The sequence below is a fragment of the Tamandua tetradactyla genome, unplaced genomic scaffold, assembly GCF_023851605.1.
Source record: "Tamandua tetradactyla isolate mTamTet1 unplaced genomic scaffold, mTamTet1.pri scaffold_110_ctg1, whole genome shotgun sequence".
NCBI lineage: Eukaryota > Metazoa > Chordata > Mammalia > Pilosa > Myrmecophagidae > Tamandua > Tamandua tetradactyla.
The window spans coordinates 368,140-382,462 of NW_027518263.1; the positions used below are offsets into that span (position 1 = coordinate 368,140).

The window sequence follows — 14,323 nt, forward strand, 5'->3', positions numbered from 1 at the left end:
AGATTTTCCTAATCCATATTGTGGTTTGCAGGAATTGAGCAGCTTAGGGGTACAAGTAATTATCAACATCAGGGAAGACTGGAAGAAAATATGTTCAATTTTTGATTAGTTACAGTGTTTGCTTTGTGGATTATCAGTGACCTATTTGAAATATAGAACAACTTTTCTCTCCTGTACCACCCAGGGCCACTTCTCCCCAAAGTCAGTAAATGAGCTCAAAAAATATGAACTAATTTTCATCTGAGCCTAGGGGAAAAATAAAATGGAAAGCAAATATACAGCAAGGATATTCACATATCTGTCCCTAAATCAAATAGAACTGATTTTGTCTCATCAGTTCTTTGGAATGATTCAGGCCACATTCGCCCTATATTTAGGACATCTCATCAATAATAGATCATCCTCTTTTAACAATGGGTTATGTTTTTATCATTTACTACTGAAGACTGGCAGCTTCACTGACATCTCCCTCTGTCTCTCTCCGCCACCCCCAACTTGCTCACAGGTGTAGCATCAATGACCAGGTAACCCAGGTGACCTGGCTGAACCACAGCACCATCTTCTATGCTGGGAATGACAAGTGGTCCATAGACTCTCGTGTGATCATCCTGGTCAACACACCAACCCAGTACAGCATCATGATCCAAAATGTGGATGTATATGATGAAGGTCCTTACACCTGCTCTGTGCAGACAATCATCCCAAAACATCTAGGGTCCACCTCATTGTGCAAGGTGAGTCCTAATGTGTCAGGGGCATGGTGTACTTGTCGGTGGTGGAGGGGGGAAGAGGTATCTCAGTCTTTTCTTCTATTCATGTATAGAGACCCAGAAAGCCACTTTCCTTGACTGATTCCAGAGATTGGATGTAGGTCCTGAATTCCTTCCCATCTGATGGGCTCTAAATGAAGGTTTGAACATTTTCACAAAGTTTTTCCATTTTATCTCTAGACTTCTGTTCCCATGGTTAAACCACTTTGCAAATACTGGTTGAACTTTCTCAAAGCAACTTTGTAGGATATATTCAAAAATAGATATGGTGCTACTCTCAGTGTCTTTTATTATATTTCAGAGGCTTGCTTCAAAGTAAAAAGTTGGTATATTGATGCAAACCAATGTGACCTATGGCTGTTTTTGTATAGTTGATGGATGTGCTTTATTCAGAAAGTATTCAGAAGTGCTGTTTAGACTGGTACTGCTGGAAGTGTTTATGGGCTCTCCTGTCCCATGATGGAGCCAGGATCCATGAGGAATTTTAGTGAAAATGATATTTCATGTTCTACTTTGGAAATAAATCTATAGAATAAAACAAGAAAGGCTATGGAAATCCTAGCAACCTCCTCCATTTTCCTTTCAAAAAATCTGAATCAGTATGACCCAGACATAGTATCAAGAATGCATATTTTGAAGATTGATTTCAAGATCTTTTTGAGTAATTTAAATATGTAAAGTATACAGGAAGTATTTTTTTTTCTTCAAGCCAACATCCTACAAAACACAATTCTTTTTCTTTTTCTCTTTTGTGAAAGATAACACATATTCAAAAAAGCAATATATTTCAAAGCACATTACATCAATTAGTTGTAGAACAGATTTCAGAGTTTGATATTCCACAATTCTAGGTTTTCACTTCTAGCTGCTCTAAGATACTGTAACTAAAAGAAATATCAGTATAATGATTCCACAATCATGCTTGTATGTTAAACCTTACCTTCTCTATAACTCCACCATCACCTTCGATCTTTGTATCTCTTTCTTTAGGGGGTTTGGGCTATGCGCAGTCTAACTTTTTCATGTTGGAAGGGGCTGTCAATAATATTGGATAGGGCGATGGAACTAGTTGATATTCTGGAGAGGCTGATTGCTCACTCGAGTGATATTTGAAATTAACATTATGGAGGAAATCAAATGATTTTGTCTCATTCCACAATACACACAGAAAAACAGTAATCTCTAACGTGACTATAAATATTCTAAAACCAGATATTCAATAACACCTAAATTAGGTTTATTTCATGAGGTTCACTACCTGGTTGTTATGATACACTGACACCCAATCTAATTTGGAAGAAGAAAAAAAAAGAATGCATATTTTGGCCTCTCATCATTCTCATCTCTGTCTATACAAGAGTGCCTGTTATAGCCTCTCATATGTGTTCTCAATAAATTTGCTGCTTGCATTATAAAAAAGAGTGCAAATTTAAAAATTATTAGTTAATGAATGTATTCATTGTTTTAATCAGAGAAGTTGTAGGCTTAAGGAAAAATCGTGCAGAAAATGCAAAGTCCCCATATAGCCCTGTATTATTAAATAAATGTACCTTGTGGTTCATTTGTTACAACTGATGGAGGAATGTTATCTTACTTATACTATTAAGTATAGTCCTTGGTTTACACTAGAGTTAACTGTTTGTAAGTGCAATCTTATGTTTTTTAATTTTTATTCTTGTAACATATATACTACCTGAAACTTACCACTAAAACCATATTCAAATATATAATCCAGTGCCATTAATTACATTCACAATGTTATGTGACCATCACACTATCCATTACCAAAAGTTTTCTATCATCCCAAATGAAAACTCTGTACAATTTAAACATCAACTTCCTATTCTCTACCCTAACCCCAGACCCTGGTAATCTATATTCCAGTTTCTACCTCTATGAATTTGCTTATTTCAAATCAGTATGATCAGTATGATCAGTATTTGACTTTTGTGTCTGGCTTATTTCACTCAACATGTCTTCAAGGTTCATCCACATTGTTGCATGTATCTGAAGTTCATTCCTTTTTACAGCTGAATAATATTCCATTGTTATGTATAAACCACTTTTGTTCATGCATTCATAGGCTGATGGTCACTTGGGTTGCTTCCATTGTTTGACAATTGCAAGTAATGCCACTGTGAACACCAGTGTGCAAATGTCTGTTCAAGTCCCTACTTTCAATCTTTTGGGGTATATACCTTGAAGTGGGATTGCCTTATGGGGCTGAGAGTATATAAACACTTCCAGCAGTGCCAGGCTAAACAGCACTTCCAAATACCTTCTGGATAAAGCACATCTATCAACTGTACAAAAATAGCCATTGATCACATTGGTTTTCATCAATATCACTGACTTTTTACTTTGAAGCAAGCCTCTGATAGATAATAAAAGACACTGAAAGTATCACTCTATCTATTCTTGAATATATCTTGCAATTACCTCTTCTGGACATTTCATATCAATAGAATGAATACAATGTATGACCTTTACAACTTAACATAATTTTTGAGGTTCATTCATTTTGTGGCATGCACCAGAATTTCATTCATTTTTTTTTTTTTTTTTTTTTTTTTAAAGGAAAGACAGAGAGAAGGAAGGAAGGATAGAAGGAAGGAAGGAAGGAAGAAAGGGAAACATTTTTAAACATTTTCTTGTTTTATTGTATTCTGTTTCTCCGTTTTTGTTACATGGGCTGGGGCCGGGAATCGAACCGAGGTCCTCCGGCATAGCAGGCAAGCACTTTGCCCGCTGAGCCACCGCGGCCCGCCCAATTTCATTCATTTTTATGGTTGAATAATATTCCCTTGTATGGATATGATGATTTTGTTTATCCATTCATTATTGATGTACAGTTGGGCTGTTTCCAATTTCTGTCTATTGCAAGCAGTGCTGCTATAAACCCTGATGTACAAGTATTTGCTTGAGTACTTGCATTTCATTATATTTGGTATATACTACCTGCTTTATATATATAAATTTATTCATTTCATTACATAAGGAGTGTCTGAGTAGGTGTTAGTGTCTGTTCATGCTTTGGTCATTTATACAGTTCAGGATAGCCATTCTTTCTCTTTTGGCTGCTCTTTGCAAGCATAACATTCAGTTCTCTGTCCAGGAGGCTTGCAGATGAGGGACTTTGCTCTTGTCAAGGAAGACTAGGAGAATGGCATGTGCTGGTCCAGAGAGCTATCTGCTGTAACTTCTGCTTCCCAGCAGTCCAGGGTGCTGCCATACTTCTGGGCACTTTATCTTCTCCCTTCTACCTTAGAACTCTCCTCCCACCCTCACCTGCTTTCAGGTGCCTACATCAGTCCACCCTACACACTCTACTGTTTTCCATCCTCCATACCTTTTCCACCCAGGGGCCACCTGTAGGTAAGGACCACCATCACTGTCTGATGCCCACCCCTTCCTCAACCCCTGAGGATGGTAGAGGTGCTGGGTGAAAGCCATCATCTGAGATGGGCTGGCATGTCTGTTGAAGGTTCCAGAGGATGTAAAATATAAGAAGCATGATTTCCCACTCCCCCACCTGCCACCTAGGCTTGGTTCTAGAGGAGTTGACAATTCTCAATGTGGGGAGTGGTGCCTCAGTGTCACTTTCACAGCCTTGACAGCACAGTTGTCTCTGAATTAAAGAAATGCAACACTGAAATAAACAAAGAACCACCAGGTGCTGTACAGAAACAGACTCAAACAGAACAAGGCAGTGACTTTTCAGGAAATGAGGCAGACTGTGTATGCATTCTGATGTCAACATAGACAACAAAGAACTTCAAATGTGGAGCTTCTGGGGATCTGTTCTTCATAACCCAGTCTGAGCTATTCCTTGGGGTGGGCATAGAAGCCTGGGGTGGTTTCCTGGGGCCTTACAGCATACAGAGCACAGCAGGGGGCATAATTTATTTATATCTATTCTCAGCACTTAGCACAGTATCCACCAACACTCAGCAAATGCTTGTTACAAGAACAGAAGAACAGATTGATTTAGCGACTGAAATGGCATTCAAAGGGAGCAGTCACACCATCTCCATCAGCCTGTAGGGTGGATATGAGTATGGAGAAAGTGTCTGACAGAATCAATTCTGGAGGAACAGAGAGGGAGGATGTGGGAGTGGGGAAACTTCTGTAAGAACCTTTGGCAAACTGGTCTTTATATTTTCTGAGAGGTTAAAGAAAAGGGACTCCAGGAGCTGTATTCTCTACTGTTTTGGTTAGCAATGGGGTGACTTGCTCCTTCTTTAGAAACAGTTGAAGTTCCAGTGGGTGGAAGCAGGGTCCTCACCAGTCAATTTGAAAGAAGCCTGAGAGTCCTCCTTCTTCCAAGCAGCTATTGGCTTTTGTCCAGTCCATAGATTAATTTTTCAGAGTTAGTGTTAGTTCAGCTTAGATAAAGATAATGAAAGTTTCCTAATCCTCTTAAAGAAGATTTATCTGACCGAGTAGAAGCTTTTGGAATACAATAAGATATGTATAAAACTGAGGCCTAATCTTTCCTTTAATTTCACACTACTGATGGGTATTGATTTTGCAATGAGAAAACCTGAAAAATGTCCAAGCTGCAACTTGTCTGATTTTTTTTAAAGTTGTTTATCTTCCATCCATTTGAGAATGTTAGTATCTCATTGCGTCTGCCAGCCAGGTGCTGTGACAGAAGGGAGAGAATTCCCTAAGAGACATCCCCACTCTGTTGTCCCCTGCTCCTGCAATGTGGGGAGCTGAAAGAGGCTCTCTCACTACCCCCAGAGCCTGTCCTGTACCGCTTTGTAAGGTGGTCTCTGCTGCATAGATGATGGAATTAATTTCCAAGTTCTCCATTTTGGAGAAGAAACTGCCTTCATTAAAACATTATCACTGAAAGGAGAGGTACATCAGAGCTACTTAGTGGATCATTTCAAGGCATCATGTGAGGGCGTGTGATTGTGTGATCTAGACAGTGTCCTGGGTGTGAGGTTAATTTAGGGCCAGGGATATTGGCACTGTAGGATGTGATTAGTCATGGCCAGAAAAATCAACCTGACAGCACTGTACAAGAAGTGAGAAGAAGCTGGAGGGACAAAGAAAGGTGTGAGGCTTTTTCTATCCCGTCAAAGGTATGAGGAGACAGACTGTGTACAGAACTGTAGAAATGGAGAGAATGAGTCAATGGGAAATGCAAAGGATAGATACTAATGCCTCAAAAGAGGACAGATAACAAGGATAACACCCATGGTTCTGAGTTTGGGGAAAAACAGTAGGCATTATGGAGTTAAGATCAGGTACCACTGGAAATGGGAATTCTTAGGCTTGTGAACTTTAAGAATAAATAATATACAAACATGACAGTACAGAACCAGGGAGAACGTGTAACCTAAGACTATGTCTTAGTTTGCCAGGACGGCTGTGAGAAGTACTGCGAACTATTTGGCTTAAACAACAGAATTTATGTACAGAATTAACAGAACTCTATTAGAAAGAATTTATTGCTGCACTGTTCTGGAGGCTAGACATCCAAAAGGAAGGTGTCGGCAGGGCTGTGCTCTCTCTGAAGTCTGTAGGTTCTGACTGGCAAACCGTGATGTTCCTTGGCTGGTGGTATAACACAATCTCCCCCATCTGAAACAAGCTGCCCTCTCTCTGTTGGACTCCTACTCACTGTGTCCAAATTTCTTTTCTTTATAAGGAGTCTGATCATATTAGGTTAGGGTCTACCCTAATCTAGTTTGGCTTTGTCTTAACTAATAACACCTTCAAAAAGCCTGTTTCCTAATAAGGTCACATTCACAGGACTGGGGTTTAGAAGTCGAACATCTCTCTTGGAGGCCACAATTCAGTGCATAATAGGCCAGAAAGTGTACATTTGAGATTCAGCACAGCTTTACTAGCTTGAGAGTAGGTAAATTTTCTGAGATTAACTATTTATAGGGCACAGCAGGGGGCATAATTTATTTATATCTATTCCCAGCACTTAGTACAGTATCCACCAACACTCAGCAAATGTTTGTTACAAGAACAGAAGAACAGATTGATTCATCTACTGAAATGGCATTCAAAGGCAACAGTCACACCATCTCCATCAGCTTGTAGGGTGGATATGAGTCCGATGTTGTCCAGACGTTTTGGAGTGGACATTAATTGGGAAGCATTCTCTGGAGGGAAGATGGGCTTCAATGTGAGAAGCTGGGAGATGTGTTAAATCAGGGCTAAAATGAGTTCCACACATTTGCTCAGCACTTTACAGAGACAGTCTCGCTGACCCTGACAACAAACCCTGTGAGGCAGCAGCACCAGGATCATATCTCCACTCTGCATAGCAGATGAGGGCAACCCAGGGAGGTAAAGACATGTGACTCCATGATCTCTGTCCTTCCAGCACCCGTCACCACCCCAAGATGGACAACCACAGCAAAGGTCATTTCTCTGATTTAGATCAATGGTAAATTTCCAAGTTATTCTTTTTTAAATTATTATTTTTCTTTTTTTCCTGCTTAATGATCCTGCATTGTACCAGCAGAAACTGAAGAAAAAGCTCAAGAAATAAAATTAGCAGTAGGAGTGGGACATCAAAGTTATAATAAATGGTGTTGAGAGGCTGAGAAAGAGGCAGAGAGGAAGATAATAAATTTACTAGTAGCTCATCCCTTAAGGGATAGACATTTTAAATGTTACCACTTTCCCCTACGTAAGTACTTAAAACTCTGACCCCTTTGAGAATGCAGTATCTAATTGCCATCATAATTTGTCATTAACGCCTTCTGCATTCTGAAACTGCCAGATCTATTGTCCTATGTGGATATTTGTGGTGTTAGGGAAAGAAGGAGTAAGGAGATCCCATGATTCTTTGCTTCTTGAATGATAAGATTCTCTACTTGTGGTTGTGGCTAGCTCAGAAATCTGTTTACTCCCAAGAGGATCCTTTCATGGAATGAACTCCTTTTTCTAAGCCCAAGCTTTTGCAGAAAATGATGAATTATGTTAATTTTTCACATGTGAGAATCCATGTCAAGTGTGCACAGTTTCTATAAATGCAAGGCTTTCTCTTAGCCTGGAGTCAGCACAGGTGAGACTGAAGTTTAGTTTAGCTGATAGAGAGGCTTTGACTTTGAGAGTCTGACTTCCCAGTCATCAACAGTCCTAGATTTTCTGAGCGCCTGGCAGCATCTATGTTAGGTACATTATATATGCATCTCATACCCAGGTGAACTTCTCTTTCAGGGACTCTACGAAATCCATAATTTTCTCATTTTACAAATAAGGAAACTGAGGCTCAGAAAGATTAACATCTTGCCCACGTATGACAAAACTACTAAATGTTTAAAATTCCCTTCACTGGATGTATTTGTTTGGGTTAAGATTTTGGTTGAGAGAAAGGTATAAAATGTAAACAGTTAACAAAGCATTTTACCTGAATTATATCTCCTGTTTATTATTCACAAAAGCCCAGGAAGACAGAATAGTCACCACTTTTCAAGGCTAAAATTTGAAATTCTGTCAATTTGAAGTGATTTGTCCAAGTTAAACTAGCAAATGGCTAAACACTGAACTCAAGTATTTTTACTCTGCATTCAATGTTATTTTGTTCACCATACCATGTTGCCAGGTAAATGGACAGGTAAGCAAGGTTCTGAGGCATTGTGGGGAAGGTGGATACCAAGGAGGCAATTACTGGGGATGGGGTTGGGCAAAGGTAGGGTGGGGGCCAGGAGTCACGTGAAGGGCTGGGCTCCTGGGGACTCAGGCCAGAGGGGCAGACAGACAGGGCATCTGTTTGCCAAGGTCTTTACCTGTTCTGACTTCCTTTGTATTTAGCCTCTTTGTTTCAGTTCTCTCCCTCTCTTCTCCCAAATATTAGTCATTTAAATTAACATGTGTAATTGTGGGCCTAAAGAAAAGCAGGCAGTCAACCTGAAATGTATTTAATTTATTCTGTCTCTGTTTTATATTATAATCACACTTGTTCTTCGGAGAGGCAGGGTGTAAGGGTGAAAAACAGAATTACTGAGTATCCAAAAACTCACTCCCCAGATTGAGTGAGGCTCCAAATATACAGACCCATGTCATGGGGGGTCATTCTCTTCCTAGGATTTGTGTCCTGATGTTCAGAATATGGTTCGATATAGTCAGTTTTATTTAAATAAATACATATATGCTTTAAACTTATGGATTTAATTATTTTGCATTTGAAAAAAGAATCCATAAAGGATTCTATGAGCCTCAATGGGCAGGGAAAGGGGTGTTAGAACTTCTCTCAGCCTCATTTTATTTAGAAATGAGATGGGTTGAGTTGATGATGAAATCATCTCTGGGTATCATGTTGTAGGATGCTCTAATGCCATTTCTCTGGCTGCCCATATTTTCTACCCATCTTTCAGTGAAGTGGCAATCAGAAGATTTGGTCTTACATTCTTAATTGCTGATAGTTTATTCATAGCCTTTAGGATCTGAGGTCCTCTTGATGACTCCACTAATTAACACTGACCTATATTAGGGGAGGCACCCTCCTTGGTTAGAGAGAGTAGAAAAGAAAGGACACCCTTCCCTAACCTGTTTCACCCCCATATTTTTAACCTCCACGACTCACATCAAACTGAATTATATAGATTAACATTTTAAATTTGAGGATCAGGGTAAACTCAGAAACAGCTGGCACATAAAAGGATCAAAGATGATGTTCTGGTCGTTAGAACACCCTCTACACTGAGATTAGGAAGGTGCCTCCGGAGCCCCTTCCCCACCCCACCCCACCCCCACCAGAAAGATTTCCTCCCCAGTGGACAGACAACCCTCCACAGGAAGGGCTCCTAAAAGAAGACTCCTCCTGGAAGGCCTCCCTTCAAGGGTTCTCCCCAAAAGAAGGATACCCCCCTCTGCTGGAAGGATCCCCCAACAGGAAAGGCTTCCCCCAAGGAAGGACACAGCTCACAGGAAGGACTCTCCCTCTAGGACTCCACCCACAAGAAGGACCCACCACCAGACAGATCCTTACAAAAAGAACTCTGCCACCGGGAGGATTCCCCAGGAAGAGCCCTTCCAGAGGAAGGACAGCCCCTGGAGAGCCCCGTGCCTGGCTCACCCTTTCTGCCCTGGAGTTTGAAGAGAGCCCCACCCACCCACGCTCCGGTTGGCTATCCTAGCAGTTTGTTACTCTCTGCATCTGCTACCTCACATGATCTGAGCTGATGTTCATGGATGCCGGATCTCCATTTTGAGGAGAATAGCATCCCCATTATCAGATCTCTTTTCCCAATATTGTGAGAAAATATGGGGCTTTTTCCTGCTCTGTTAAGGAGCGAAGCCCACAGATAGACTAACATGCACATGTGCACAAACATATGCATACATTCATACTCACGAAGACACACAGGCACACACATACACCAACACACATAGACACAAACCCACCCACACATAGACACATGCATACCAACACATGCTAGATGCACACACATATGTACATACATACATACACACAGAGACACGCTCACACATTCTTTTGCCCATTCACAGTCATTCCCACATTTGCAGATTTGATGCCCACTTCTTTTGTGGCCCCTGGAATTCCATCCCACCTTCTCTTATATATGTACATTCTGCCTCCCTTTAGAAGAGGTGAGAAGGGGAGCATGTCCGATTCCTCCTGCAACACTTTATATTACTTTTAAATATGAAGGTGGATTACAGATACTGTCACAGCTGAAGAAGGTTAGTTAGACCCTGTGTGCCCTAAAAGTGAAAAGTCCATTGGAGAGTCATGGCTCTGAGAGTGATTGGGCTTGTTGTGAGGCAAAAGCAGAAAGACTCTTCATCATGGTCCAAAAGGGCACTGCTGGACCTGGCTCCAGTTGGATGATGTATACAGAAGCCAGAAAGGGAAGTGGCTAAGCCCAGGACTGCCATCTGCCTCATTTCCAAGAGACTTAAATAAACAGCTGTCATAAAGTCTGTTCTCAGAATCATCAGTGATGTGGGAGATGGAGGAAGAAACAAAATGCCATTTCTGTTCTGCCCAGTGTGTACTGAGACCTTGGCTCATTTCCTAAGAGGCTGGTTGCCTGAGAACTTTAGCAAGTACAAAGGGATCTTTTCTGCCACACCTGATTTCTGTGGGCAAAGGAGCAATGACAATACAAGAAGGGTACATTAGTAAAATTTGAAAAATTCCCTAATAGATTAAAGTTCATTGTGAACCTCATATAGTCAGGATCCCACATAACATTTTAAACATCAATGCACAGAAAATGAGTCATGATTTAGCTTCAGATTCAACTCTTGAACTCAGAATAATAATATTTTCCTATATGCAGCACATCTACACATACAGTCCAAACTGCATTTGTGCTCCTAGTTGATGAGTTTTAATCTCAAACATAGTGTCTTGCTGATTGCGACTGTCATTTAGTACTTATACCTTATTCATAAAGGTATAAAAAAGGCTTTGGTTATTCTCCACTAATAATTCTCCTCTATGGATAGAGAAATTGAACAGAAGAAACAAAGATTTAATTTTCTTAATAATTATGAATCACAATGCAGTTCTTAGGATGGAAGTCATTTTATAGACATTTCCCAATTCTATGTTCCAATTAACCCCAGAGGTGGGAATCATTGTCCTAATTCTTTGAATGAGGAAACTGAGGCACAAAGAGCCTAAGGAACTTGTCCTAAGTCAGCAGTGGATAAGTGCAGAGTCATGATTGGGCTCAAGTCATCTAAAATACAAGTCTGTTCTTGGTTCCAATGCTGAATTTCCTTTAGATTCCACCCCTTTTTACCAAGCAGAGATGGCAGACTGGCAGTTCATATACAATATGCATGCTTTCCTTGTCAGGTTATCTCCATCATCCAAAGCAGTTCATTCTGCTATCTGTACAGTCTCCTTAACCCTTACCTCTCCTTTAAAAAATTGACGTCAATTTTATTGAAGGTAATATTAAGTACTGCCTTCTTGGTGTTATATCAACCTATGACATTGACTTCTAAATCTATATTTCCCTTTCTTAATTTTCTTCTCTAATTTCAGTTGCCTATTTCTGCTTCTTTCATGAACTTCTCAACTGGGTATTTCATAGGAGTCTGAATTTATCCTCTTCACCCCAAAGCCTGTTCTTCTTTTAATCCACATTTCTATTCATGGAAACATTGTCCTTGTAAAAGAACTTGGTATAAGCTTTGATTCTTCTTTTTCATTTTTACCCTTAAATCAAAGCAAATGTCATGTCCAATAAAGTGCCTCTCTTCTTTTCTGTTCTTACAATGACTTCCACCATTGCGTACTCTTCCTTTGCATGACTTATCACAGTTTAATCCTAATTGATCACCCAATCTTTAATCTCACCCTTCTTATAAGTCATTTTCACAATATTGCCTAAATATTCCTGTTACACACATCTGCTTATGGCACTCCCCATTCATAATATTTCAGTGATCCCCGTTGGCTATAAAAGAGTCAAAATCTCTTTGATTATTAAATCATCATTTCTAAGTGCTACATGATCTAGGTCTGAAACTACTTTTTCATTTTTATTTCCTATTTCTCCATTTTTACATGGTATGGAAGGTAGCCCAATTTTTCCTTGTGCATACACACATACCAACATCTTTGTTCTCCTCCATGTCTCGTGCAGTTCCATCTGTCTTGAATATTCTTCTTGTTTCTGGATATCCACATCCAACAGATCTTCTAGAGCAGCACTGGCCCATAGAACTTCCTGTGATGATGGAAATGTTCCATATTTGTAGGGTCCAACATAGTAAAGACTAGTCACAAGGGGCTATGGAGATCTTAAGATTTGACTAGTATGATTAAAGAATTGAAGTTTTAGCTTTACTTAATTTAATTTAAAATAGCCACACATGGATAGTGACTACAATATTAGACAGCCCAGTTTTAGAAGTTAGCCCAAATTCCCAAAGGCTTCTCTCAACATCTCAGCTGAAATAATCATCTGTTCTTTGGAATGCCAATGTTACTTTATCTGCACTTCCTTATTATGCCTATACCTTTTTGTTTAATATTGCAGCTACTGGTGGATCTAACTCTTTTCCTTCCATAGATTATAATTTCCTTGAGAACAAGAGCCAGGATGGCTTCTAAATTTTCTATATAAGCACAAGTTGGGAACTGCAATATGAATTGTCACTATCCTACCATTAGCTCTTTGACAAATTTAGATTGAATGTTATCAACGCATAAAAATAAGGGCATTTCTTACTGATGCTATTATTAACATTTTATTAAAGATTGAGAAAAGTATCAGTTACTCTTATGAGAGAATAATGAGTGGCTTTACTGGAGGTTACTGGAGGGCCCATCATGAAAGAAGATCTCCACTTCAATGTATTCCCTTTGTCCTCCGTATGCCTAGCATTGTACACACCAAAACATATCTGTCTGATAATGAAGTTATTAGTGAAACCTTCTTTAAAAGTCCATAATTTAGAGCTTCTGGGGAAAGTTTCTGACACAGTCCATTTCCCTTAGTGGTGTTGGAAATCACACCCAACAAGATGCCCAGATGCAACCTTGGCAGGCAGTGCTGGAAGTGCATGCACCCAGCCTGCCGCAATCAACTTAATCTGTTGGGTTATGTACTGTGATTTGCTTGCAAGCAGACATTAATGACCAGTTAGCAACTGTGTTCAGGTCAATTAGTTTATATTTGTATTTTTTTTTATATTTGTATTTTGCAAAGTAAAAGTTGCCCTGTTAGATTATTGATTGTTTGTCCCTGCATTCAATTTGTTTTTAATTGCACCATTGCTGGGCCAAGCCCTCCCTCCTGGCACACTGGAAATAAATCTGCCACCATCTCAGAAATCAACAATAAATGTGTCTCTTCATGTCATTATTAATATGTCTCTGGGATTGGTTCATTAACACTGTTAACAGTTTTATAAGAGCCAGGATGGCAGGGTGCCAGGAGGATTCCTTTTCCCAAGGGCTATTTTGTCATGATAGGATTGATGTTCTCAGGCTTATGTGTATCTGAGGACTGAGGGCTGGGATTTAATTTAATATATCTGAAATACAAGCTTTCTAGTCCTCTTTTTTTTTAATCATAACCAGCTTTTACAAGAAGATATTGTTGAAATAGAGATTTTACCATGTCTTCTAATTATTTTTCTTTCTTCTTCTTTTTCTTTTTGCTCTTAAAATTCCTTCTTAATTTATATTTAGATAGATTATTTTCCTTCAAGGACAACATAACAGTTACCTGGGTGAACTAAAGCCATTGGGTAAATGAGCCATGTGTCCCCTGCAAATTGGTGTTTTATTATTGGATTATGTTAGTTGAGAGCAGAGGAGAGTTCCCTTCTGCTTCACATGGGAGTAATGAATAACAGAGCTATAGAAATGCTGCTGTACTCAGAATATTATCTCAATTTGGTCAGTAATGAAAAAGAATAAGCTCCATCTTATAGTAGAGATAATCATTAATTATAGTATTGTTTTTGGTCTTTTTAGTTATTAGAATTTTTCATGGGGAATGCACAGATTTTAAAAGAATTTATAGGTTGGTAGAAGTGATCTTCTGTGTCCCAGAAATGCCAAGTGTGAAATTTAAATGGAACTA

General features: G+C 39.5%; 2 protein-coding genes across 28 annotated transcripts in view; one reads left to right on the forward strand and one right to left on the reverse strand.

Moving 5' to 3' along the window:
• Positions 1-14,323, reverse strand: part of LOC143673080 (putative calcium-binding mitochondrial carrier K02F3.2) — a 151,308-nt gene that overhangs the window by 71,202 nt on the left and 65,783 nt on the right. For 18 of the 21 annotated variants that reach the window (XR_013170168.1, XR_013170177.1, XR_013170169.1 and 15 more), the window contains one exon: positions 12,341-12,457. The exons of 2 other annotated variants lie outside the window; for them this stretch is intronic. Coding sequence is in view for 8 of the 19 variants with exons in the window: in XM_077147448.1 (XP_077003563.1) it covers positions 12,341-12,457 (117 nt within the window). In the remaining 11 variants the exon portion in view is untranslated. Of the gene's footprint in view, positions 1-3,545; positions 12,458-14,323 lie in introns of those variants that run through there. One more of the 21 variants, XM_077147445.1, reaches the window with a different exon arrangement.
• The window catches only part of LOC143673081 (neuronal growth regulator 1-like), a 53,662-nt gene that overhangs the window by 460 nt on the left and 38,879 nt on the right, over positions 1-14,323 (forward strand). For 5 of the 7 annotated variants that reach the window (XR_013170182.1, XR_013170186.1, XR_013170185.1 and 2 more), the window contains exon 2: positions 506-734. Coding sequence is in view for 2 of the 7 variants with exons in the window: in XM_077147456.1 (XP_077003571.1) it covers positions 506-734 (229 nt within the window). In the remaining 5 variants the exon portion in view is untranslated. Of the gene's footprint in view, positions 1-505; positions 735-823; positions 911-6,980; positions 7,186-14,323 lie in introns of all 7 variants that reach the window. The other 2 variants (XR_013170183.1, XR_013170184.1) reach the window with 2 other exon arrangements.